Source organism: Chanos chanos, chromosome 4, assembly GCF_902362185.1.
Source record: "Chanos chanos chromosome 4, fChaCha1.1, whole genome shotgun sequence".
In the NCBI taxonomy this organism is placed as follows: domain Eukaryota; kingdom Metazoa; phylum Chordata; class Actinopteri; order Gonorynchiformes; family Chanidae; genus Chanos; species Chanos chanos.
In genome coordinates this window covers 32,924,317-32,950,998 of record NC_044498.1, presented here as the reverse complement: position 1 = coordinate 32,950,998, position 26,682 = coordinate 32,924,317, and the positions used below count along the sequence as shown (strand labels likewise).

Sequence of the window (26,682 nt, the reverse complement as noted above, 5' to 3'; positions counted from 1 at the left end):
CCTGCTTCTTCCTCTTGACATGAAACAACCGAGCACAAACATGAGCCTCCCACGCGCCTGTCGGTAGGAAGCCATTTACTCACAGTGAGCACCTGAAACCCGGCCTCTATGCTATGTCTCTCCATTCAAGCTACTATCTTCCTCTGTGGTTACAAACGGTGCATTTCCGGGATGTCATTACCTCAGTGTGATGCACATCATTTCCAGCAGCTGACTCTTATTGGCATTCCACAAGCACGTAGGCATGCTTTTTTTTTTTTTTAATTAGCAGGATGCATGTTATGTTTTCATGAAATTATCTAGCAGATAAAATCTAAATATAAACAATTTATTTACAAGGCAGATGAGACAAACTGAACAACTGTATTAGCTTCTGAATCCAAGATGCCATTTTGGAATGAAAAAAACTGAATGTGTGCTATGGCATTTTACTGACAGGTAAAACTGGCTTGAATACAAACACTGACAGAATTACCACAGGAAAGAAATAAAGTGGAAAAGTCAGTTTACGATCAGAAAGAGAAAGAGAGAGAGAGAGAGAGAGAGAGAGAGAGAGAGAGAGAGAGATGCACACTCAGGTGTTGGCGGAAGTGGCAAAAACAGAGAACTGGGAACTGTGTGATGGTCCATCCCCGAGGTTCAAGACAAAACATCCTGAATAGATTGATTTCCTCCCCAGAACACCTGCCTTCCCCTTCCGTCGTGTAAGCCTGTATGGTCATATCACGTCATCTCTTTTTTGCTTCTCCAAGAATACTGATTTGAAATTCGCGGAAGTTTCTGTTTTGTATATTTTTAGAAATTAGGCTGAATGCTAATACATGAAGCTGATGTTAAAATGTCTTTTCGTTAAATAGATTAAACTGATCTGATTTGATTTTGAAATGCTAATGTGTCAGGCACATGCTAGCATGGGTGTGACAAGAGGCATTTAAATGTTTAGACATAAGAACACAAGACATAAGACATGACACAAGACATAGCTTGCAACCCACACTGAATATCTAACTGCACGAATCAATACACTTGTTTGTTGTAAAAACAGCTTGCCAGTCGTAAGAATGAATCACAAGAGTGTATAACAGTGTATGGAGACAGTGACGTTTTTAGATATGTTTTTTTTTTTTTTTTTCCACTGCCACAACCTCCTAAAAACTCTCATTCATGGCCATTCTTCCTATTGGCCCCTCGGATGTGAAGTTGAAGTGTTTGCGTGTGTTGACGTCTGCAGTTACTGACTGAACAACAAACACTAAACAACAATCAAAAAAGCACAACACAATCAGCCACTTCTTCCTCACAGGAAAAGACAAGCAAATCCCCACTGACAGCTACATTGACTCAAGAGACGTCTATTTTAAGAATGCAGTATTGATGCAGATCAAGGATCTTACAGAGAGGACAAAAAAAGGTCTTCCAAACCTCTCCTGAACATAATGAAGTTCTATACTTGTCTTCCCCAGTGAACACACCCTTTTTTTGCTAACAAGCTCCCCATAAGCAGTGTTTCATACACACACATACACACAGAGTGAGTGAGAGAGAGAGAGAGAGAGAGAGAGAGGAAACAGAAGCTAATGCTTCTTGAGAGCAAGTGATGTTTTTTAAACAGTATGAGTGACAAGCTGGAGAGACCTTCCCATCCACACCCTCACACTTCAATCTAAAACAAGCCAAAAGAATTACAAACACACACCCCACACACACACACACACACACACACACACAAATGCACACATGGACACTGCTGAAGCTGCAGTGCTTGATTTCTGCAGCTGCATCCTGAATTGCTTTGTAGAGCTGCAGTCTCTAAGAAAACACAAATGCTACCATTGTCGTTTTTATCCTCCTCCGGTGTCCTGACCTGCTTTTTGGGCTGCCTCCCAAAGAGCTACAAAAGTTAAGAGGACATACAGTGGGAAGCATTTAATTAGCGTTCCCGCTTCTCTTGAGTGAAATCCTTTACACTTCCAGCAGCCCCGGCTTGTGAGTGGTGGCAGCCTGTGGGAGGGGCATTCCCTCCAATCCAATATTCACAGGACAAGAGCAGTTCAGCTAAGTCTACAGCCCAAGAGACACAGCAGAGGCAAATGCAAGCAATTTGGGACTGGCAGAACCTGGCTGAATGACACACCACTACTACATTCTGAGACTGTCTCCTCCTCCTGCTTTTGATGCTATATAAATTAACTTGAGAGAGGTGCGAGTGAAGAAGACCGCGTGCAGTGTCTGATCTGACAGAGCTGAAATCAAAAAATTTTCGGGTTCAATTTCCTAGCAAAGGAAAAGAGATTCAAAAGAGAAGCCGAGCATTTTTGAAACGGCTTTGAATTGACCACTAAGCTTGAGGGGAAAAAAAAATGCTTAACGCTGGTATATTCATATTAAGTTCCTGTCTTACTCTGGCAGTGGCGTACGGGACGAGCACTGACTCCACAGGCAAGCGACAGTACCGGATTCAGAATGGCCAGTGCAGCTACACCTTTCTGCTGCCCGAACAGGAGAACTGCAGAAACTCGCCCAGCACCTACAGCAACCTGGTCCAGAAAGACGACCCAGCCGAATACGATGACTCCATGCAGAGACTGGAGCAGTTGGAGAACATCATGGAAAACAACACCCAGTGGCTTCTAAAGGTAAGTGAATGTCATTCTAAGAGCTGCCTATACTCTAAGAAAGGGCACAAGACTACATTGAAGATAGGAGTTTAGTAAAAGCAGTTCTGAAGTCCTGTTCCAAAATGTTGGACTATGTTGGACTGGATTTTGTAATTGAAGATGTATGTAGTTTGGTCCAAATAACAAGCAGTTAATGTCGGAAGAATGGAACAAGAGTTCTCAGTAAATGTGTGGGCTTTCATGGCATGAACGTCATTGCTGTCTTTAGCATGGCAATAATACCAACAATTAAACAAATTTCATCATTCAAGCTTTGTATCAAACTCTAAACCAGGATTACCTGACTTCATTCAGAAACAGACTACTCTGCTGATCAGTCCCACCAAGGCTGACAGGTGTTTCATGGAGAGTACGCCCACTGGTCGATTTAACCATGTCAGAGAACTTCAAAGATGTATGAAGTTAGTTATGTAAAAACTGTGAAGATCTACTACTTGAAACATACTGAAAAAAAATTGGCATGAAGAGAGAATTAGAAACATATATATGAAAATATGAAAGTTATATTCTCCGGTAATAAATGTCTTGGAAGATTGAAGTGATTGAGCACATTCAAGACTGTTAATGCTAGACAAATGTTAGACAAAGAATGTTATGCTGCCACCACACTGCAGGTGTCAGGGTGTGAAACAGTGATTGTGTTGTTGTGTACGTAGAGAAACTAGAGATAGGATCAGCTCTTTCAACCAACATCTGACTGAAAATACACACATCCCTCCTCCACCTTACTCTGTCCTTGTCGAGTGAGATGAAACATGACTGCTTTACAAGGTGAGGAGGAATCACATTCAAACAAAATAGTCTGTCATAGTCTGTTGAGCTACTTCCAAAAAACGAACAAACAAAAAACACACACACACAAAACCCCCCTCAAAAAAACAAACAAAAAAACAACAGTCCACTCTCAGTTAATGCCAATGTTTTGATTGGCATTAAGTGTTTTGATGTTCTAAAATAAAACCAATGCAGACTTTCCAGCACGTCAGTTGGGCATTTTATTCTAACCTGCAAGAGCCTCAAGCTTCTATACGGATTCTCCGCAGAAGACTGTGGGGAGGTCTTAGAGGACAATTCAAGACTTGGAGAAACTTATTAACATCAGGGTTTTTATGGTAGTGTCTGGTGAACCACCTGTTATGGAAGCTCCAATCAGTTGAGGATTTATCAGTATATGGTGGAATTTCATTGGAAGAAGGTCGTAAGATTTTATTTTATTATGAGGTTTGGCTGAGGTTACTACAAAGTTGAACTGGAGTTTCAGTTTTCTGAGAACATGCAATACTGAATGTTCATGTGTTTCAAGTTTAAACCACATTGTTTGAGAGGAGAAGCTCCTGTAAGCCTTTTAGGAGAAGGGTAGAGGACATATTTGTTTAGTGATGTTACAAAATAACTCGAGTGAAACCCTCACAATGAACTGCTCTACAATCATTATAAAAACTGAGCTGACAGGTGAATTTGGTACCTGACTGTATTTGGGAAGACCTCGCAAGAGGCTGCGTTGAACCACATCAAACTAACATCCATGAAGAATTCTTATCTATTCAAGAGAGAAGAAAAGTTCATCTAAACATAATACTTAAAGATGTTAAATAATAACTAAACACAGAATTGAACATACACACTATTTTTATTATCTCTCCTTAATTTTTTTGCTATTCTATTGTTATTTATTACTATGGTTGCTGCAGCTGTGAAGGAGCCAAAACCTAAAAATTTTACTCTCTCATACCTGTATAATGAGACCTAACAATAAAAGGAATCTTGAATCTTGAAACATGAAACAATACTTTCTAACAATCTGAATGGAGTCAGGTTCAGCAGATTTTTAATAGTTGTGAGGAACAAGCTGACACTTGGTGAGTGGAAAGTAACGTTTGTCATCTGACATATAGAAGTTGTATTGCACTAAATCAAACCACAAAAATCTTCACTGCTGGCATATTCCATTCAGAAATAGCCAAACCCCTTTGATGCCATGCCAGATAAGAAAAACAAAAAAACCCCCATCAGTTTACTGTCACGCGTTGGCATACACACGCAGAAAAACATCCATTCCTGAGGAATCCTCAAGGGCAGGAATAACGTAAATAACTGATTAGTTCATGAGCAGTCAATGGAATGTCCCGCTCTCAGTTCCGACGCCGGGCTATACCACCCCCCCACCCCCACCCCCACCCAACTCTCCTTCATGTGCCTCTGTGTTCCAGAAACTAAGCAAAATGGAAATCCAGAAGGAAACACAAACCGAATTAGCCTTGATTACAGCCAGTTTAGCTCAGGTCATTGCTTACCATAAAAATATGATAAATCCGCATGCTCTCCAACAGGAGCGGAAGCTCTTGTCTTCCAGATAGTATGGAATATTTACGAGCATTAGGCACACAAACATCAAAAGGACAGTGCATGACATGTTTTCCTCTTGAACATTCTAGAAATGTTTTCATAGAGGATGCAACTCGTCACTCATCATTTCCATCCTGTTTGTTAGAGTGTTGGCCTGTCTGCCGTACAGGAACTCAATGCAGGAAAGAGAACATCAGCATCGGATTAACACTCCATCTTGCAGTTTTAACCCAAGACACAAGAGAGAACAAACAATCACGGCAGACTAATTTTTCTTTGTTTTTCAATATTTTAAGGTTTGGTACTGTGTGCAACTTCCAAATTACTCTGAATAAGGATTCATATTTGGCTTTTACCCCCCCGCCCTCCCCCAGACAAACTGTGTTCAATTTCAATATAAGGAAAATCAGTGGTTGATTTGTTCCTTAGCAGCAAACTCAACAGCAGCAAAGACAAAGACACCCACAAAGACACACAGCTGAAGGTAACAAAGTGTCAAAACCAGCTAGAAATAGTATTAATATCTTACACAACATCTGTGTGACAATTTTACATGAAAATATTTAAAGATTTATAATCATCACTAAATCAAACAAAATCTGTCCACACCTAATAAATGGACTTTGCTCTGACTGTGCCCATAAACCACAAAAAGATAATACCACAACCCAAATCATCACCCCGAGGTATATACTTAACTCTACTCATAATAATAATCATGTCAATGCTTTCATATAAGACATACAATGCAACACTATGTTAGTGCCCCAGTGAGAGACTGTCCATTTTTTTTCTGTCAGGTTTAGATATCTGTTAACTGTTAAGAATTCTTTCAATATTTCTGGTTAACCACAATCTTAACTATTTCAAACAAGAACAGATTTTTAGAATACCATACACATGACCACCTGCACTTGTTATGAACATTTATTACACTAAAATACACACACGTATAAAAATATTTCATCAATATCATGCAAAAAAATGAATTCAGCGCCAAAGGCAATATTTTATTTTTTGGTTGCAAAGCTGGAGTTATTATACACACTGGTTGTTCAGAATTTTCAGGCATCTGAGAAGGGGTTGGACGTTTGATGTGAGAACTATTTGCAGAATATGGTGTGCGTTACATGCGTTACAAGACCAGTTTCCAAATGCTTTTCGGACCGGAGAATCTTTGTCATACTCACTGTATACAGACGGATCATTTATGTGAATGCATGCGTCAAAAACAAATGAAACACGGCTGTGTGAAACCATATTCGTCAAACTCAATATCAAGCTGACCGACCCCCCCCCCCCACCCATTTCTGACTGTCATTTTGACCTGCTTTTGTAAACTGGGCCACTTCCTTCAGCTGTTCTGAGTAGTCACTTTCCAAAATAAACTGTATGTTTATTTTTTTCAACTTCAAGACTTTCTAAAGAAAGCTACGTATAAACTGAGAGGAAAAATATCCAGGTGCCCAACAATGTACCATTATATCCCTTTCACAGCTGGAAAACTACATCCAGGAGAACATGAGGTACGATGTGGCCCAAATTCAGCGCAACGCGGTGCACAACCACACAGCAGCAATGATTGAGTTTGGGACCAACCTGCTCAGTCAGACGGCAGAGCACACACGAAAGCTGACAAATGTGGAAGCACAGGTAAGGGCCATGTTCTCAACCCACTCAATTCCTCATCTCCGTGGGACAAACGACAGACCAAAACCTCACTGTAAAGGGTGTTAAAAAAAAAAAAAGATCATCTTTTCAATCAGGGTTATAAACAAACATTAATGACACTTGAATTTCTGTTTTTAAAATGTACGTTTCGCGTGTAGAATGACTTGGACAAGTTTGACTTAAAAGCCTTGCTCAGGGGCACACATTTAACCATTAGCCTGTTTGCATTTCCCTTAGGCACAAATCCTTGTATTCTATGAGTTGAAATTCTTTTAGCCTGTAGCCTTTCACTCTTGGCTATTGCTTTCTGTAAAACATCATTGTTATTCGTAAAAAACAAGACCGGACTACAAGAGTCATTTTGTGAAAGCACAAGTCAGTGACCTTTACAAAATAACTATGCCATGATAGCTATTATCAAAACTGCCCTGTTCCCACAGAGAGAGAACATGATTTTGTCACAGTCATACATCTGTCGGCTCAAAGCCATCAACATGTTCCAGAAGCAGAAGATGTAAATACAATGGCCAGTATTTTGCTGAGTTCAGTTCCTCACACTGGTAACTCAAAGGGGTGAGGGGGGAGTGTGACTGTTACCCACGAGCTCAATGACGTTCTCTGTGTGTAAACCCCATTAATTCACAGTAGCCCCAACATCCTCCGCTCTTTTTCTTTCCTTTATTGGAACTTGATTGTTCTGGGGTTTTTTTTTATCCTGTAGCAAAAACAGATTTTTCCACTAGTCAAATGACAGAATTCATGATGAGGCTGCACTGTTAAGCACTGAGTACAGTGTTTGTGTTAAGTGTTTCAAACCTGCTACACAGATCTTAACGGGAATTTCTTCCTCATCATGATTTGAAAAATGCGAAGCCTATGCAATAGAAACAAAAGAGAAGAAAGATAAAATACTTGGGTTCTCAGCTGTGGTTGAAGCAGAAATATTGTATTGAATTATGGAACGGTTTGTGAATTGATTAAAAAAAAAAAAATCAGTTAAAGGCCTGCACTCATTATGTAATGTCTGCTTGTATTACTATTGTAAGCACAGAGGGCCAATGTCCCATGTAATTACACAACATCCAAAACTGTAGGACTACCCGCAGGGCACGACTCTGACCCAAGAAGAATAAGCAAATGCAAATGCAATAAATCCCTAAAGATCCAACGGTCTTTTGTCTTTGCCAAATATTTCACATAACAGCACATCTTTTCAAGGGCTTGTAGCAATTAAAGCTTTATCTAATCTAAAATATTTTCTGTGGGAAAACCCATTGTGTCTTTTCTTTAGGTTATAAATCAAACAACACGGCTTGAACTTCAGCTTCTTGAGAATTCACTGTCAACGAATAAACTGGAAAAACAGCTCCTTCTCCAGACAAATGAAATAAGCAAATTGAGTGAAAAGAACAGGTAGAGACCCTTTTTTTGGACTGATATACCTGCAGTAAATACTGTGAACTGAATTTGAACTGTAGTACTTTGAATTGGTTTCTAAGAACAGGCAAAAGCTGGCAACACTCAACATTTACGCTATAGTGAGGACTGATGCTGACTGGTATCACAGCTAACACTTCCTTTTACCACTTTATTACACTTATGCACTTAAGGAACTCATGATGGAAACTTCTAGCATGTTACACAGCAGCTTTCTCTAAATCGTGGCGCTACGCTGTATCATCATTTCCCATATGCTGTTAAAGTAAATAAACTGACAGTGACCGTGCTGGAGCCTATTACGTATTCAGGCTCAGGAGAGCACAACTGTTAGCATTTCACACTATCGCTCAGCTCAGCTCTCTCTCTCTCTCTCTCATGGTACTGCAGTTTCCTGGAGAAGCGTGTGGAGGAGATGGAGGGGCAGAGGCTGGTGGAGCTGAATAGCCTGAGGGAGGAGAAAGAGCAGCTCAAGCAGCTGGTTCAGAGACAGACTGATGTCATCAAGGAGCTGGAGCAGCAGTTGCTCCACGCTACCTCCAACAACTCCGCCCTGCAGCGACAACAACAGGAGCTGCAGGAGACCGTCAACAATCTAATCGACACCATCTCTGTCCCCACCCGTAAGCGACTACCCTACCACCGTGGGTGGAGCTGTGTCAGCGTTTTTTTTTTTCATATCACAAATGTGATCAGTGGCAAAACATTGTTCACTAACAATATTATGCCATGCCGTGAACAGCTGTTTAAATGTTTGGGAAAAGTGAGGGCTGCTTTTTAAGCTGATAGGGGACACATTTAAGCCACATTAACTACTCAGCATATACACAAAATCTGTGACATACTCTCAACATTTCCACAGTAAAGCATAAGGCAAAAGAAAGTGTATCTAGATGTGAACTGTTGGATTCAATCATTATAAATAACAGCCAGTGGGAGAGACATTATAAAGTGTTTTGTTTTTTTTTCAATGACACCTCTTTTCTTTCCAGTGAGAAAGTCAGCCATGATGCAAGACACTCCTATGCAGTACAAAGACTGTGCAGCAGTGTTTAAATCAGGGAACACAGAGAGTGGTGTGTACACTTTGACCTTACCGAACACTACCCAACAGATCAAGGTAGGTCTAAACTCATCATACCTCTGAACAAAGAGTAACTACGCCTGATAAAAACATGCGGTCATGAATCAGTCAGAAAAGAAACACGGGCCTCTAGCAAAATCTCTGACTGTGTTACTGCTTTTGCCACTGGGAGTTTACAAAACTGGACAGTCATAAAAAGCAGCGTCCAGCGACTCCCAGGGATTTCTTTCAACGTCAGGTTGAACAAGCAAAAATCTCTTTTTCTCTAGAGTTGGTTTTGTGCATGCTTCGGCATGGATAGCCATCTCCTTAGATACTTTTCATGGAATTTAATTGAAGTCTGGCAGTTCAATGCTCCTCTCACAGATATCTTACGGTTGTGGGGACAGTAAAAGTAACAGCTTATTATGCATCATGCCAACTCTGATAAAAATGTAATATCCGTGCAGATGTAGAAAACTATAATCAAATGCCATGTTAGTGATACATTGCATCATTCCCAGGCTTACTGTGACATGGAGACAGATGGAGGAGGATGGACAATACTGCAGAAACGATTCAATGGCAATGTTGACTTTCACCGGACGTGGAAAGAGTACAAAACGGTGTGGGCAGTCATGCTGTAACAACTGTTTCCATCTCAACTTCACTGTCTAGAATTTTTTTCCCCTCCTTCTTCTTCCTCTTTTTTTTTTTTTTTTAACATTTTACATACAAATGTCACTGAAGGCTTTTTATAATCACACCGATACATAGATTTTATAAGACAAAATAAAAATGAAAAGCTTTGTACTGAAATCTAAATCTAAAATATAACCGTATTCCTCTGATCTTCTAAAGGGGTTTGGAGACACAGCAGGTGAACACTGGCTGGGAAACGAGTACATCTCTCTACTGACCAATGAACAGCCGTATATCCTCCGCGCTGATCTCATGGACTGGGAGGGAAACTCAGCTTTCTCCCAGTATGACCAGTTCTCTCTCAGCAGTGAAGCACAGAATTACAGGTAAAACAAATAAACAAACAGACAAACAAAAATCCTTGCAGAAATCTCACTATGAAACAATTCAAACAAATCTGTGCTTGACTGAACCTAATACTCCTGAAATGCTTGACTCCAGCCTGAGGCCATAGCATATAAAGAACATTGTGGTTTGTAGAATATTATGGTTTGCAACAGTTAAAATAATGGACTAATTAGAGGAAACAGATAAAACAAATCAAAGGGGGTATCTACCTAAAGATCCCATGGTGCAGAGCTATTCCAGCTCATTCAATAAGGACCACGGTGTTATGTGGGTATTTCAATCAACTACTAATTAAGGCTTAGAAATCCAGGTGGGAGTAGCTTTCTCTCAAGCCAAATGATTCCCTTAATCAATCCATGAACTTTGGTGTTGCTTCAAAAGCCTGTGTGTATACTGGATCTCCGGTAATGACTTTGGACGGCTCTACCATACCTTTACAACATAAACAGCCCTGTTTCTCCAAAAATCCCTGTGTGCGGAATCAATGGAACTCACTCAAACTTTGTGAACACTGTTATGATAGGTGGCACACACTTGTCATTGGTCCAAAATACATATTTTTTCATCTGGATATTATTTGGGTTTGCGAGACACAGAAACAGGACAATAATTCATCCCTGTGTCTTTCATGTTCATTCCAAGCTCAGTGATATTTGTCAAATGCTACTCTTCAATTCAAGCCACAGCATTACAAACACATTACACAATCATTCACCTGTATCCAAACTGCTAAATTGATTTTAAACCAAGGTTTGTGAACAGAAACTGATAAACAGACACCTTGTTGTCATCTTAAAAGCTCTCTTTAGACTAAATTGGAAGAGAAAAAAGGAGGGGGATGCATTGCTTGGTCAAGCTGATTTCATGCATGGCCTGATTTCTTCCTACAAACGGAGTAAATGGCTTTCGTCCTTTCAGAATTCACAGTGACAGTCCTGAAATGAGGTGGACAGGCTCTAAATACAAAAAAATCCCATAAAACTAATTCAGTCTTCTAAAATGAAACCCAGGAACTGAGCGGTCTTTTTTTTTTTTTTGGAACAAATTATGTTTGGGTTATTGGTTGATGCCTGTTCAGGCAAAGCCTTACCAACATGGTCTCTATCACACTACTGCTGTTTCTTCTCTAGCTCTGCTTTGACCGTAATTATGCACTTCCTTCTCTTATTGTATTTCTGCATTTCCAATTACACAGGATACACCTTAAAGGTTACAGTGGAACAGCAGGCAAAATCAGTAGCCTTGGTCAGCCAGGAAGTGATTTTAGCACAAAGGATGCAGACAATGACAAATGTGTTTGCAAATGCTCTCAACTGACCTCAGGAGGTAAGGCTGGGTTCATTTTAAACATCTTCTGTGAAACTTCTTCAGTGCTTCAGTGTTTTTCTTCTCAGGATAAATTAACGTATATCCCAAACTAACCGAGCGCTCAGTCTTCTGAGCTTCCTTTCCAGCAAAACTTTGGCACTTGGCAGTATACCCAGAAATGCTCGTACAAGTTGAAAGGCGCCGTGCATATTTTGTGACTGAGCCAGGCCTCTCAAGCAAAATTAGCTTGGAGTTAATCACTGATCAGCTCATTTGGGAATTTAGCCCTTGTGAAGGCTGACACTAATAGTCTGGGAACGACAAGCTAGTTCTCTCTTTGCAGAGCTTCGAATGGAGGTTCTTTTTGCTTGTCTTTGCTATTCTTTGGTTGCCTTGTGTTGCTTCCAGTTCTTCCTGTCTACGGCTAAGCGAGGCTGTCAACCAGTCCACACATGTGAGATGGGCTTGGGAACATTTGTGACAGGATCCTTGAACCTGAGGCCGCTGTTTATGGATAGCTGTATGCATACTTATACAGTTTTAGTCTAGAGATGATGAGACAAGCAATAGAATAAAACACGCTCGCCACGTGATTAAGCCACTCTGTCAGTTCAGCACAGTGCAATGAATAATCTACTTTTCTCCAGATTGCAATATCACTGTGATGAAAACAATCAGTGATGCTAGTAAATACATATTGATTATGTATATAGAAAATATATACTGTTGCTGTGGATACATAAAAACATACATTTGAATACACAGTTAAAGGATTATTTGAAATCACTATGTACATCCTCCGAGGTAAATTACACTCAGTTCAACTAATGCTTCCTTTGGTTTGACATATGCAGGCTGGTGGTTCGACGCCTGCGGCCCCTCCAACCTCAACGGAGTGTATTACCAGCTGGGACAGAACACTAATCGCTTCAATGGGATAAAATGGTACTATTGGAAAGGCTCAGGCTACTCACTGAAAGCCACTACAATGATGATGAGACCAGCAGACTTCTGACACTCAGATAGCCTTACTCTCTGAGGGTGAATTATGCCAAGCCAGCTTTCAAACTCCTTCAGTTTGCCACTATATGGCGGGGAGAAAACAAAACCTGACTTCAACACATCTATCTCTTCAACATATGGAAAATGGAGGTTTGAAATTTTTGTGCTCTTGGTTCTATAGTGTAAAATGACCACGACAGAGAGTAAAGTGAGGAGAATGCTGACGCATAAGTATTAAAATACTTAAACTGGAAATGTAAAAGGGCCCGTGGTGCCACACAGTATATATATATATATATATATTTTTGGAGTGTAAATCTGCAGTGAAACAAATCAGTGAGGCCTGTCAACAATGCACTATTGTCTAAGGGCTAGATTTGTCATTGCTCTTGTAGTCCAGTGAAATCAGTTGAGGTAACTTTTTTTTTCCTGTGGCATCCCTATTTATGCAATAGAAATACACTGTAAATACTGTAATTTGATTTTACTTTTGAGAGATTTAATATTGACGCTATGGTACAATGATAAGGGAATCGAATTTCCAGTCTTGTATATTTTTTACTATACAGTGGTCATGACCATTAGCATGGATGCCAATTAAAGTGTGGTTTCAGTAAAGCTAATTAGAATATGTAAATTCTAGATGATCCTTTATACTTACTGAGGATTTCGCATAGATAATGAAGGGGTTGGATTTAATGCACCTTATTGTTATGTTGGTCAAGTAGCTCTACATAAGCAGTTGATGTTACATGAGAAAATTACAGGTTACTGGTGATGATGAGTATTTTATTTGGTTATTTTGTTTGTTTGTTTGTTTGTTTTTTTGGTATACCTTACTGGGGCATGGATTGGAAGTTATCACTTTAATATTTAATATATAAATGTGAGAGCCTGCGTGACCTCACATGATAGCTGTTGGCATATTGATTTCAACTCAAATTTCAAACTGCAAGTTGAATTCCTTTAAGAAAAACAAAACAAAACACAAGCAAGTTTTGCATCATTCCACAAAATGCTCACAAAAAATTTGCTTGTAGCGTTACATACTCTATTTTTTCTGATGTATTTAATTAGTGTTCTCACTCTCCAATACAGTAACTGTCAGTTAATTGGCAATGTTAGGACACTACTTTGTGATGTTAGTTTTTAACAGCTGGAGAAGGTTAGGGCAGAAATGACCATTGTAGAACTGTTAAATACACTGGTCTTAACTAAGAGTAACTTATTTTGTTTATGTTTCAATAAAATCTACATGTGATGTTTACTAACTTAATTAGTGAATCCATCATACTTTTCCTCAAAGACACCTCATAAATATGTAAATATGCAAATACACAGCACCTTTTAAGATACCTTTTGTATGCCTGAATTCACCGCTCCTGAAAGGTATATGATTAATTGTAAAATATTTCGAAAAACATCTTGTTTGGATGCAAACTGCTCCTGATGATATGCTTCTCTTTTGATTGTTTCCATTGTGTCCTTTTCCAGAGAAAAAATGATTTTTTTCCCTCTCTCTATGAATAATAAGTATCTGCAGTGTGATTTCAGGCTGGGTGAGACTAATAGCTATGACAGGTTTGGCTTTTCCTGGCACAACAAATGTGAATAACAGGAGTGACTTTAAATTGGACAGATCTTGATGATAACGGTGCAAACAAACCTAAGAGCGGTACAAGAGTGCCAACAAAAGCCTGTCTCACTCCGGACTGAAATCAACAGAATCTCCAAAGCAATAACGTACGAGGCTTTTTCCTTTCCTCCGGGCGGAAAGTGTCGATTGTGAGACGGCACAGGTCGAAGGTCCTGAGCGCGCCTCAGTGTTGCCTGATCAATGCACTGAGCTCAGAGCTATCCAGACAGGGCTGGGTAAAGATGCTCAGTGGCCTTTTGCACTGTTAAATCACCTGTTCTGACAGACCATTAAAGAAACCAGAGGATTACTCTCAATCTGCCTCAAAGCACTTGCTTTCTAAAATCTCCAATTTCAACCCTGCTAATTATCTAAAAAAAAAAAGGAAACATGATGAGTCTCCAAACAGCTCAGCAGGCACTGATGACTCACGAATCAAGGATAACAGGAAGAAGCAATTTCCATATTTGACGCAAGATGCTGATGAAAGGAATGTAGGGATAAATAAAAACAAATAATCTGATAACTGAACTGAACTGAATTAGCGGTTTGGTACTGTACTTTTCCAACCACAACGCAATTACATTCAGACATGTCATCTCAATATAATGACTATTTAGAATTTGTCAGTATAATGGATAAGAGTAAATATGTAGGGTTATAATGCCAAGTTATCAATGCTAAACAGGGATGAAAATTTTGTATTGTGTAACCATGTAATATCTTAAAAAGATTCCACCCCTTGCTTCTAGCTTAAGTTTTTAACATAAGCACGTGTTTATTACATGATGCAGTTTATTTCTAATACAAGCGTATGGTTCTTTCCTGATAACATTTGTCAACTATCACTAAATAAATCTCATGATCATTAATGGCAAAATCATTTGAACTACCTAATCCCCACTGACGATCTTAAGTTTTCCACTGCAGTAAACCTGCTTTTCTCATTTTTAACATGTGTGGGAAGCAGCTTGTGTGAAAATTCAAAGTGTTCCCTCAGTGAGATGATGAGTGGTAATGGGATACATACAGGCGCAGCGGGAAAATGGTCAGATAATTCATAAGGCTCCTCTGGAATCCACTGTCCATGCTCCAGACACCACAAGATCTACATGAGGATGACAATCACAAACATGTCTTATCATACAATTATTATTATTATTTTTATTATTATTATTTTATTTGTTTTTTACCAGAAGCTCAGTTTAGTAATCTTAATGCTGAGAATGTATTGAATTGAATAACCACAAACACACTCAAAGGACAGAATATGCTTACAGTACACACCCACTCAAAGGACAGAATCCAGCAGCCGCGGGCAATACCTAGGAGCACGTTGAGGGTGCGCCGTGGGCTGCCGGTCACCACATGAGTGGTGCTTTCACACACTGTGTCCACAACAGTGAAACCACCCAGGCTGTTTACCACCTGCAGCACTGTGTGCTGCTTTCTAACACACACACACACACAAAAAGAGTGTCAAAATTCCAACAACAACTATTTCCTGTTTTCTCTTTAATCTGTGGTTGCCTGCTTTTTACTGAAAGCCATTGTGCCAGATCAAGCAATTAATTTACATTAAAGAAATTGAAGCCCCAAGGTGAAAACATTATATCCAAATGATTTCTGTCCTGTTCAGATGATGGCTAAATTCTTCTGCGGGATATCAGGAACACAAGGTACTCACTCAGTTGGCATGCTCGTCATTACCAAGGTTCTCTTTGCCTGAAAGGAAATAAACACAGATATTCACATTATACAATTACAACCCAATTTCTATTCATCAAAATACCAAAATACACAACCCCGTCCAATTTATTTAATATTGTGGCACAACAAGTCCAAGTAAACAATACTGTCTTCACGAGGCTGTGTTCTTTCAGGAGGAACACGTGCCGGATATATCTGCATATTTGGTGAGCAGAGAGGAAAAGAAAGCCCAAGGTCGTGACCAGGGAAAAGCAGTTAAGAGTGTTGTTTGAATAAAGTGGAGCCAGGGCTGCGTGGCCCAGCTTCATCCGTCCCCTGTACCTTGGCCCCAGTACAACAGGTCTTCAACACAAACACCTGAGCCATGGTCACACACAGCTCTTCCTCCCCGTTTCCCCGCAGGAAGTAAATGCTTAGGTCCCTCAGTACACAAGCTGGCCAAAACAGCAGGACCATACGTTACATAATAAAGAAACGCTCACTGAAACCCTCACAATATGTCGTCAGATGTGCACCCTCAATGCTGTTTCAGTGGACAAAACAACCAAGTGTCTAATACTGCAATATCAGTTTGATTATATTTCAAACTTTGTGTGATGTTTTGGACAGGACGAATGCTTTTTTTTTTGCCGAAAAGTAAAAGTGTAAGGGTCAGCCGTAAACAGACGAGAGAGGAAATCACACTACTTTTACTTTGAGGTAACTTTTGCCTGTATCTGAAGAGGGATGAAACATCATAGTGGACATCAAAGATATAGTACCATAAGTTATCTACTGAGCTATGGTATGATATTCTCCACGATGATCTTACAATATGGGAAACAGTAGCTGTGTCAAAGAAAAATGAAAACTATTCCACACCCACAGCCTCACCCGTCACAACAGGAAGCCTGTGAAAGAGTGGAGTCTTGAAATGCAAAAACCATGAAAAACGGTTTCGTTCACTGAAGAGGGGGAAAAAAAAAAAAGACATCTTTCATTTAACAAACCTCAAAACCACTAAAGTTCTCACACCTATTCAAACAACTTTGTAAGCCCTATCGATTTTAAAACATTTCTCAACCAGCTGCTGAAATGTTGGCATATTGTTCAGTTTCCTCTGAATAGCCTCATTGTTGTCATGGTATTCACCTCTAGCTTTTGGTCTGGAGTCATGGTGTGCAGCATCATTCATCAAATGGACTGCCCACAACACAATAGACACTGACAGAATACCTACACTCTGCCTTTAAGCTGACGTTTACTCCAAAAATCTTATTTAGAGGTGGTACAGTAAGTCTGAGAAAACTGTTTTCAGAGGTAAAACAAGCACCCTTTAAAAAAAAAAAAAAAAGGGGCTTTCAGCACTAGGCGAACCTTAAAGTATTTGACACCAGTGACAAACTAATCCTTACATGTTTCTTATTTTCAAGCATGACTAGATAGGGGAAAAATAATAGGAACAAAAGATGTGAAGAAAACTAGGTCTAATTTTTTTTTATTACTACTCTGGGGCTATCACTTTGAATAAATCTGGTCCAGTGAGTGGACACAATGCCTGTAGTTCATGGAAGGGATTTTCTGGCATGGGTTAAAGAATACTCAAGCTTTTGGCTGAAACTCCTTAAATGTAGGTCCAGCAAAATAAAGACAAAGCATTGGTGTGAACTGCTGCAAGAACTTGTTTCCAATACACCCAGCACAAATGAAGGAAATTCTTTGGCGTATGACACATTCGGCTTGCTGGTCGGTTCGTGCACTCTGATATGATTCAGTCCTCTATTGATATACAGAAAGGGTGGTCGATTCCCACTTAAGTCCTTCCCTCACTGGGTGGGGGAGGGCAGCCAAGGCTGAAAGTGCCTATTAAAAGCACTTTTCAGGGAACATAGATTAGATTGCCTCTCAATAAGATTACACAATAAACTCATGGAAAGGCAATACTCCTCTGGTTGCACTCAGTCAGAATATAATCTGCTGAAGTCTTCCTTCTCTGTGTTCGGCTCAGTCGTTCATGGTGTTCTCATTTAGTCTGTCTAGAAGGACAAAAACGGACTATTTTACGCCACTGTTGTTTGAGATCATAACACTCAGGACCATGGATTACAAGTGTATGTGAGCATGTTTCACCTACCGCTGAGTGCATCCACAGGGGAACATCTTACTGAATACAAACACACAAATTAATTCTGCACTTTACCTTGCTTCAGGCTACATGTTTTTTGCTATTTGGGGGCGGAGTGGGGTGGGTCCTACAAATATTCTTAACATACGGTAAAAGAATGCTTTGGGCATGGACATTTATAAAAATGCCAAAACATTTCATTTACCCTTAAGTACAAAAAAGGCCCAACATTCCCTTGTTTGCTGAGATTTCTAAATGAAAGACTATAAAAATACAGTAAATGTGGATGAAATGCTTCAGTCGCTAGGGTGTTAATGAAACAAAGACCCATGTCAGATCATCAGATTTCAAAGGGTGGTATCACTGGCCTCCTCTATCCTGTATCTCCGTTTATCACTCTATACATCAAGATCAACAGAGGAGAGGTTAAGCCCTCGTCTTTGATCTCAGCTGACGCTACGTCACAGAATGCACAAAGGCACTGGCTTGCATTTGGTTCTCTGGAGGTGAAACATTAACACATATGTAGCAGAAAACGTTCTTTGTTAAAATAATCCCTCAGAAAAGAGTGATGTCAGACACATACTCTGATATGAGCCAAGGATAAAGTAGAGTGGATGGTGATACAGTATACATGGAAGTGAAATCAAACAAGGCCCATGGTGGAGATGAAAGCTCTGAGATACCCTTTATGAAGAGAAATGAAGTTTAGTTCAGGGTGAGGGAATGTAAAAGGATGACTGGGCCAGGTGCATGTCACAGATAAAAACATGACGCACAGGAAACCAAAACGACGAAGAACCATGCAAATAAGCACACTTCAAAGCCAACAGTGACATGTTACTACTGCGCTACGCTACACTACTCCACAGAGGCTAAAAGAGCAAGGCAAAACGTCCAATTCTTTAACTGAAGCAAAATTTCAAGTTCATCACCTATGTCAAGTTGTTGTCAGCTGAAGTAATGCAACATTGTTCAGAGGAACATGTTTTGAGTGTGACAATGCTTATGATTAACGATGCATAATTAAGCAGACACACAATGTTTGTGAGCTGTCTAAGAGTCTGGAAGCAAACACTCCACTCATGAGATACATCACATTATTCTTAAAGTGAATTACCACAGAATACGGAAGAGTAATTCAGAACAATTTTGATGTCTGTAAACCACAGTGATGTGATGTAACTACTTGACTGATAGACATATTGGAAACACTTGTTTTTTTAAAAAAAGTCTCTCTCCAAACAAATTTAAAAACCAGTCCTAAGCATTGTCATGTGAAGGTTTACGATTGTTTTCGACTAAACAGATTTTGGACTGTGGATACTATCTTGGAGAGGATGACTACACATAAATCAATCTAGGCTTTGCTTGCACGAGTCTAACAAACACATAGAAAGTCAACAACTATGCAAAGAGAGACTAAAACTACATCTACTTCAGTTTTAAACTTGATCTACTTTACCTTAGAGTATTTGTCCATTGTCATAGTTCTCTTTTTGCTACCCATTTCAGAACTTCTCTCACTGAGCCCATCAACTGCGTTTTTATTTCCTTCACCTAAAACTGAAAATATACAGAAAAGTCAGTTGAGCTGAGCAGAGCGCAGGTGCATGTAAACAGCTGAGTACCACACATATGCCTCAGGCCAATGCACTTGCTTTTTTTTGGGGGTGGGGGGGGGGGGGGTGGTTCAACACAAAATACTTCATGTGGAACACATGATAACATGCCTCCAACATTAAAATGTTTTTATTAAGACAAGTCCATTTCAAAATCATCACAAGCGCTATTCATTCTGAGAAGAGCATTAGAAAGAAAAACATTCACAAAACTGACCATTCATTGATATTGTTAAACCCTTCACAGTTCAGTAAAGCTGTTTCATGGTAAGTTGAGCCGAAATACTTCAGAAACTATCATGAACGGAAAATCTCTATGAATGAAGGCAAACACTGAACATATACTACTGTAATTAACAGTTGGAGCACATGAGGAAATAATGTCAAATAGATTGATAGAAAATAACTGTCACAGAATTCAATGCAATATCAAATCTATTTGTGGACTGTAAAGCAGGATATTGCATTGTTTAAAGAAAAAGACTTCAACAGAACTCCTCGGCAATTTAAAAAGCTATGGGGTTTTTTTTTACCATGAAAGAAAGAAATGTCTTTAGTCTACTGGTTTAACACATTGCAGCATCATGGCGGTTGTAGGAAAGGATTCACATACTTTGTACAGCTTTCTGTATCGTCTCATTTTGTTTGGGCGGGGGCTGAGGCTTGGCATTTCTCACAGCCTTTGGCTCTCCTTTAGCAGCAATGAAGCCATGTGCTGAGAGAAATGAGCCGTCTGCTGATAATTTCTTCCCTCCAGCAGCACTGTCATTAAGAAGTCTTTTAGCTTCATTGTCTTCAGAAAGCGTTAAAGAGTTCTGCTTCGATCTTGTCTTCAGTTTTTTGCTTGCAGGTTCTTTCTTTTGCTCCTCAGATTTGGAAACAGCTGGCACAGTCTTGTGGTCCAGGAGAATGTCATTTGGCTTAGCAGCTGTATTCATCTGACTAAATGACTGCTCTTCACCGCTGACTTTGAGCTTTCTCTTCCTGCTTGGTGGCCCATTGCTATTGCTTTTGGTCCATGCTTGTTTTCCAGAGACAGGCTCCAGTTCAAAAGAGGGTAAGTGCTTCAACTCTGAGGCTGACTTTAGCAAAAGGGTTCTGCACCTTGAAGTGTTGTTAGCTGGTGAAAAATAGTCCTCAAACACGCTGTCATCTTCTGTGTGAGGGGAAACATTGGAAAAGCCGACTGATGTGTGCTGACTGACTCCAGCCTTTTTTCTTTGATGGGAGACCTTTGGAACAAACTCTGAAGAGTCTGGAAAACTACACTGCCCTTCACTGCACTCTGTTACTGAGGTAGAAGACGCACAATTCAAGGATTTACTAACATTACCTAAACAGGCTTGTGTTTCTTTAGATGTTACTGAGGTAGAAGACGTATAACTCAAGGATTTACTAAAATGATCTAAACCGGCTTGTGTTTCTTTACGTGTCTGGATAGTTTTGCTTAGTTTGGTTTTGGTCCGTGATAGCGCACTTTCAGAGGGAAAATTGCTCTTAGTCTTTTCACTTTTATCACATGACTTTCCAGATTGTTCCTGGCTTTTATTGTCAAGTTCAGCTTTAAACTCTGAACTCTTATCCATTACTGGTCCTGCATTATGAAAGAAACTTTTAAGAGATGACTGCTTCTTTGCTCCACCACTTCTAACTGAAGATCTCCTGGGTCTTTTCTTTGGTGGAGATGGAGTGTTCTGTTTGGCTAGATTGTCTGATGATTCAAATGATCCTAAAATATCCGTTTTGTGCGTTCTTTTGTCAGTAACAGGCTCTATAGTCAATATTGCATCACTGTGTTGTTTCATTCCTTTATCTTTCTTCTCAGGGGATTCACTGTGTGGGTTTGTGATATCTGACTCCTCTTCGTCTACAGAGTCAGGAAAATTGGACCAAAAAAACCAAAAAACAAGAAAGTATGATCAATTTAAATGTAAATGCAAAAAGCTATATGAACAAAACAATTCTGGCCAACATTTTAAGCCAAACCAGACAACTTAAAAAAAAAAAGTTCTCCTAGAAAAGAAACTCTAAATTCACGATGTAGAGACTAAAAAGCAGATGAACAGAGAGGCTTCACAATCCATGCAACACTCTGAAGATAAAAAACCACAGTTCCTACAGCTCAAGGCAAGTTAGATTTAAGACTTTAAGCCTTTTTTAATGCCACTAGAAATGAAATTTAAGACCAACTTTACAACTAAATTATAAATAAAGTGTATTCTTCATACTGAAGCTTAAATATTAGCATGTTTTATGTGGCGTAACTAATTTGCATAGGCTCCTAAGAGGTCCGACAAAAACTTGTACAACAAAATCTTTTTTTTTTTCCGTGTGCGCTCGGATTCTCATTCCCGTCTTAATGGCTTGATACCATCCAGTGAAGATAACCTCCCTCTCATTGATAAAAGCAGCGGAAATGGACAGTCCCACCAAGGAAAGTTTTTGAAAATGAGTTGTCGTTAATTAGTCAATCTTTTATACGACTTTATCAGTCTGAGAAATACTGCGATGCTGTTGAAATGTTATAGTGGCTATTCAAAATATACCACATTCATATTATTCAAGGTCTGGACACATCACTGAGCAGCCAACAGGCATTCTGTGCATTCTCACACCTCTGTGTGTAGATGATAAGCCCGCTAGTTTACAATGGAGTGCATTTGAGATCAGTTCAATAATATCAGCTCATACAGGCTGCACAATCTACGAAAAATACTTGAAATTCAAATCATGAGTTTGATTTCTCATGACATGTGAATAACGATTTGATCATAATGGTAATAACTGAATATGTGATGTGTATCTTATCCCCTAAGGGAAATAGATATTCATTTCATTTGTATGCAAATAGACAACATGGACGCACCAATGCATCCCTTTAACATAATGTTTGTTAATGGTTGTTGCCAGGTATCAGTTTCAGCCATGCCGTGAAATCTTGGTTGGACAGTCAATTTTCAATGAATTTGCACGTCCCCATGTCCCGTTGTCGCTAGCTATCGCGGACAGTGCATCTGCTCTGAGCATCCAGGCCACAAACAGAATACGAGTGTTCTAGGCTCCGCTATCCTGATCTGCGTGCCATTAATGTGAGAGGCATTCCGTAAATTATTTAAAAAATAGATGTTATCGATTATTTTGAGATTTTAAATTGCAATGTCAGAAAAAAACAATCCTACTTCCCATGTCTTAGCACTTTTAAGACCTTTGAAAGAATGATTTTAATACTAATTAAGGCCTTATTTTTAAATGAATGAATTCAATGCCTTTTAAGACTTTTTAAGGATCCGCAGGAACCATGAAAAACTGATCTAACACTAAGAAATAACTTGGAAATTGTTCTATGTCTAAGCTATCATGTGGTATTAAACAAATCAACAGAAATTCTTTTGAAATGTTCTGACCTAGCAGCTGAGTAAAAGACTGTGCTGGGGTGCTACCAAGAGATGGCTTGACTGAGGCCTCCAGTGATAATCTGGACTCCACCATCTGTGAAGCTGACAAAGAGAATAATGTTACTCAGATTTGGTCACATCAACACACTACACTAAAACATAAACATTTTCAGGTTAGGTGTGTTTGTGCACCATCGTGAAAAACTCAGATCTCATCTTGACAACTGCAATAACAGGAAATATCTCTCACAATCACTTCAAAGTGGTTGGATGCTAATGTAATATCTGAGAGCTCCATGCAACTTCTCTTGAAACACTGCTAAATCCGAGGCCCACTAGTGGACAGTACACTGATATGACATTTAATCAAATGCTGACATCTCAGTGTACTTATCCTACAGTAAAACATCAAATCATAAAATATACAATCTTCTACCACTCTGAGGGAAGTGTGAGTGACATTACCGGACCCCCATCATGATGAGTCAATACAACAGAGTATGGACATAAAACCAGGGACAATATACCAGTTGGAGAGAGATTTTCCCTTTTTTCTCTCATTTCCCTCAGTCGCTGAGCCATAGTATCAGCTCTTCTGGACGAAGGGCTGTACACTATTCCGTTCTCCTCGTCGATGATGAGCGGCGACGTGTCTGAAACTGTATGGAAAAGCATTACAAATAAGAACGCTCCAAAACAAACACAGAGCACTCTTAGAAAAGCCCTGACTCCTCACCGACAGGAGATGAAGATATAAGGCCTCCAACCATTCTGTCCAGTTTCCTTTTTAAGCGTTTGTCATTTTCAGGTGTCCTCACAGGAATGTCTCTTGGTTGCATACAGCGATGCTTTTAAATAAAAAAAAGGGAAAAGGATGAGAAAGATATAAAGAACAAAGAAAGGGCAAAGCTCACGTACGATAAGTATACAACATTATTATGAATGAGTAGGACACGTGAGAAAATCTTACTGTTCTCTTGTTTATATGAGTGACTTTACTCTCTTCATTCACAGCAGGAAAAAGATCTTCATCCACATGTTCACTGTTTTCTCTGCATCTACACAAGAATTAAGGGCAAAGTGTCATAAGAAATCAGAATCCGGCTAAACAGATGTACACATGTACTCTCAGGTAATTTGTTATTTAAATGGCAAGAGACATCTTATGGTTGATGTGGGAAATGCAGGAACATGTGAAGTAGAGGCCAGATGTAAATGAGCAGACTAAATATATGAAAAGTTACTAAATCCCCACAGAGCATGTACAGATGGTGGTGAAGTCAACTAAAAACAACCACCAAATTCAACATTAAACTGACCCTCAAAGTGAGAACTGAAATCCTAAAGACAATATAAACTATGGCAAAACAAAAAGAAAAAAATGAATGCAAAACCACAAGGTCATTACATACCCATTTTTAGAAAAAAAAAAAAAAAGCATAAGGTTATCTGAATGACACTTTTCCTCTTGTTCAGTCCTAACAAATGATGCAACAGTGAAGCAATAAAACAAGAAGGTGCAGATTTTGCAGTTACTGGCACAAGGTGATGAGGACACTGTGCACAAAGTGAAGTAGCTCTACCCAAGAAAACAGTCCACTCACATTATTATGAGGTTCAAGTGCTGGGCAACAGTAACCAAAACACAATTTCAAGTAGCTGTTTCACAACAGACAAAACCATAAGAATTGCCATAAAAAGTCTGAGTGTGAGACTTAATAAGACCATGGGTGGAAAACAAACAGATCTCTAAACATGATACACTGCAACTATTGATTTTATAATGACAAAAATTAAGACCCTACAGAAAATGTTTGACATGGCATGCCAATGTTTTTCATTCAGCTGAGTTTTAGAGGTGTTTGTGAGAAGTTTTACCTGTCCACCCAGAGGACAGACACGAGTTTGGCACCGGTACTCTTGGCTTTATTCCATGTGGACTGGCGACCGTGTTTGAACACTACGTGGGTGACTTGTTTGCTGAATGTTTTCGAGACCTGTCAGGTCAGGGACAGGCTGTAGATAATCAATTTCAGGAAATCATATCTATGAAAGCATTTAAAAACAATGACCAAAGTGATGCTGCTTACCTCTGCACCCATTTGAAGAAGCTGGTGAATGAAAGGCTCAGAGTAATTCTCAGTCTTGCTTGAGGACCACACATCAACGTACGCAACAACATCTGTAAGTTCAGAACAAACATAAGCAACACGAATAACAATCAAGTCATATATTCTCATCTTTCCTTTAATCTCACTCTTACATGAGTAACAGTGGTCAGAAATTTAACATACATAAACAAAAACTGCATCATCAGTACCTTTGAGGATTGCAGCAGCATTGCTCTTTGTAGTCATTGCTGTATTAAGACGACTGTGAAAACAGCTGTCCCCGACTCTGCACATAGCACATATCAGTTAAAAATACTGTTCCTGTCTAAACCCTTTTAACAGGTTAGTGGGTTCACCAGTGAGTCCAGAAAAGGAACTTTTTGGAGCTGGCACAATTTGGACATTCATTTTTGGAGACTACACAGATAAGATACACCCTGATGCACTTGCTGACCAGAACCATGAACAATGTAATGACTCTGTGCACTTAACAAAATTCAATTCAATTTTTATTTGTATTGGGCTTTTGCAGTGAAATAGATATGGCCACAAAGTAGCTTTACAGGGACATAGGCCTGAGGCCCCTTCAGAATGGGCATGCCTGGGGCAACAGTGGTAAGGACAAACTCCCTCTACAGAATAGGGGAAAACTATTACAAGAACCTAGAAGGGAGCTCTAACCTTTTCTGACTTACGCTGGGGGATTTTGTTTTAACAGCTAAAACTAACGCTTACTGTCCATCTCACATGCGGATGACATTTAAATTATACCCGAGTAAAATCCAAAACAAATAACGTATCAGCGACTACTACAGACCAAGAACACGTAAGGGGGCCGTGGAGACCCAAATGGAAAGTCCTATCCTCCGTAATGACACAAACGGCACGTTTTCCAGTCTAATTTCAATTACAATGTAAATTTTAAAACCAGAGAACTGCTTACACCATCAATACATTTGCAGTGTATTTGTTTACCCTGTACATATGCTGAACTTTACAGGAGTTCTTGGTCTAACAGGTCTTATTACTGACGATAACGTTAATAACGATGTTTTCACACACAAAATGTTTTTATACAGGCCTACATGTGCTACCGATGTGTAATTTCAATAGCTGTTAAAATGTGCCTCTAATCCGGGTTTATAAATCACTGAACTCAAAATATTTAGCCGTAAATGACGCAATTTACGTAATGACAACCATATTAGCAAAATAGGGAGGTCAAACCCGCGAATTATCTTTAAATGTTAATTCCTGGTTTCTTAGCCCTAAAGATACATATGGACATTGATGATTTCTGTTAACTGACATGATAAAATAATGTTATCGTCCGAATTGAGCAACTATCCGACAAGTTACAGCTTCCTACAGATTGAAAGCGCGTCTCGCTTTATATTTGGTATGACATTTTAAGCATAGCATGTAATGATTTAACCTGACTGACAAATGACTGACCGCACAGCTTTTCTGGCAGTATTATTAATTTTAACGTCAATTAACTAAACGACTGAATACAGTCCTAAACTTTGCTGGCTACATTTCTGAAAAA

At 39.4% G+C, this 26,682-nt stretch overlaps 2 protein-coding genes across 2 annotated transcripts in view; one reads left to right on the top strand and one right to left on the bottom strand.

Moving 5' to 3' along the window:
- Window positions 1-25,379, bottom strand: part of mcph1 (microcephalin 1) — a 28,091-nt gene extending 2,712 nt beyond the window's left edge. Inside the window, exons 1-12 of the mRNA XM_030772245.1 lie at window positions 25,343-25,379; window positions 25,113-25,204; window positions 24,901-25,019; window positions 23,993-24,080; window positions 23,759-23,870; window positions 23,550-23,681; window positions 23,032-23,124; window positions 20,391-20,783; window positions 19,471-19,544; window positions 15,879-15,916; window positions 15,479-15,641; window positions 15,222-15,299 (exon numbers count right to left, since the gene is read on the bottom strand). Of these exons, the coding sequence (XP_030628105.1) occupies window positions 15,222-15,299; window positions 15,479-15,641; window positions 15,879-15,916; window positions 19,471-19,544; window positions 20,391-20,783; window positions 23,032-23,124; window positions 23,550-23,681; window positions 23,759-23,870; window positions 23,993-24,080; window positions 24,901-25,019; window positions 25,113-25,204; window positions 25,343-25,379 (1,419 nt within the window). The remainder of the gene's footprint in view (window positions 1-15,221; window positions 15,300-15,478; window positions 15,642-15,878; window positions 15,917-19,470; window positions 19,545-20,390; window positions 20,784-23,031; window positions 23,125-23,549; window positions 23,682-23,758; window positions 23,871-23,992; window positions 24,081-24,900; window positions 25,020-25,112; window positions 25,205-25,342) is intronic.
- Window positions 2,361-12,742, top strand: angpt2a (angiopoietin 2a). Its single transcript, XM_030771203.1, has 9 exons — window positions 2,361-2,636; window positions 6,522-6,677; window positions 7,987-8,108; window positions 8,523-8,755; window positions 9,125-9,252; window positions 9,720-9,821; window positions 10,057-10,223; window positions 11,441-11,571; window positions 12,408-12,742. Exons 1-9 carry the CDS (start codon window positions 2,361-2,363, stop codon window positions 12,566-12,568), a joined length of 1,476 nt encoding a protein of 491 aa, XP_030627063.1. The 3' UTR covers window positions 12,569-12,742.
- Window positions 25,380-26,682: the final 1,303 nt, after the last annotated feature.

Excerpts from the sequence above, each read along its gene's own strand:
- angpt2a (XM_030771203.1), top strand. The coding sequence starts at position 2,361 with ATGCTTAACGCTGGTATATTCATATTAAGTTCCTGTCTTACTCTGGCA. Across the intron at positions 2,637-6,521 it reads ACACCCAGTGGCTTCTAAAG|CTGGAAAACTACATCCAGGA; the intron begins GTAAGTGAATGT and ends TCCCTTTCACAG. Across the intron at positions 6,678-7,986 it reads TGACAAATGTGGAAGCACAG|GTTATAAATCAAACAACACG; the intron begins GTAAGGGCCATG and ends TCTTTTCTTTAG.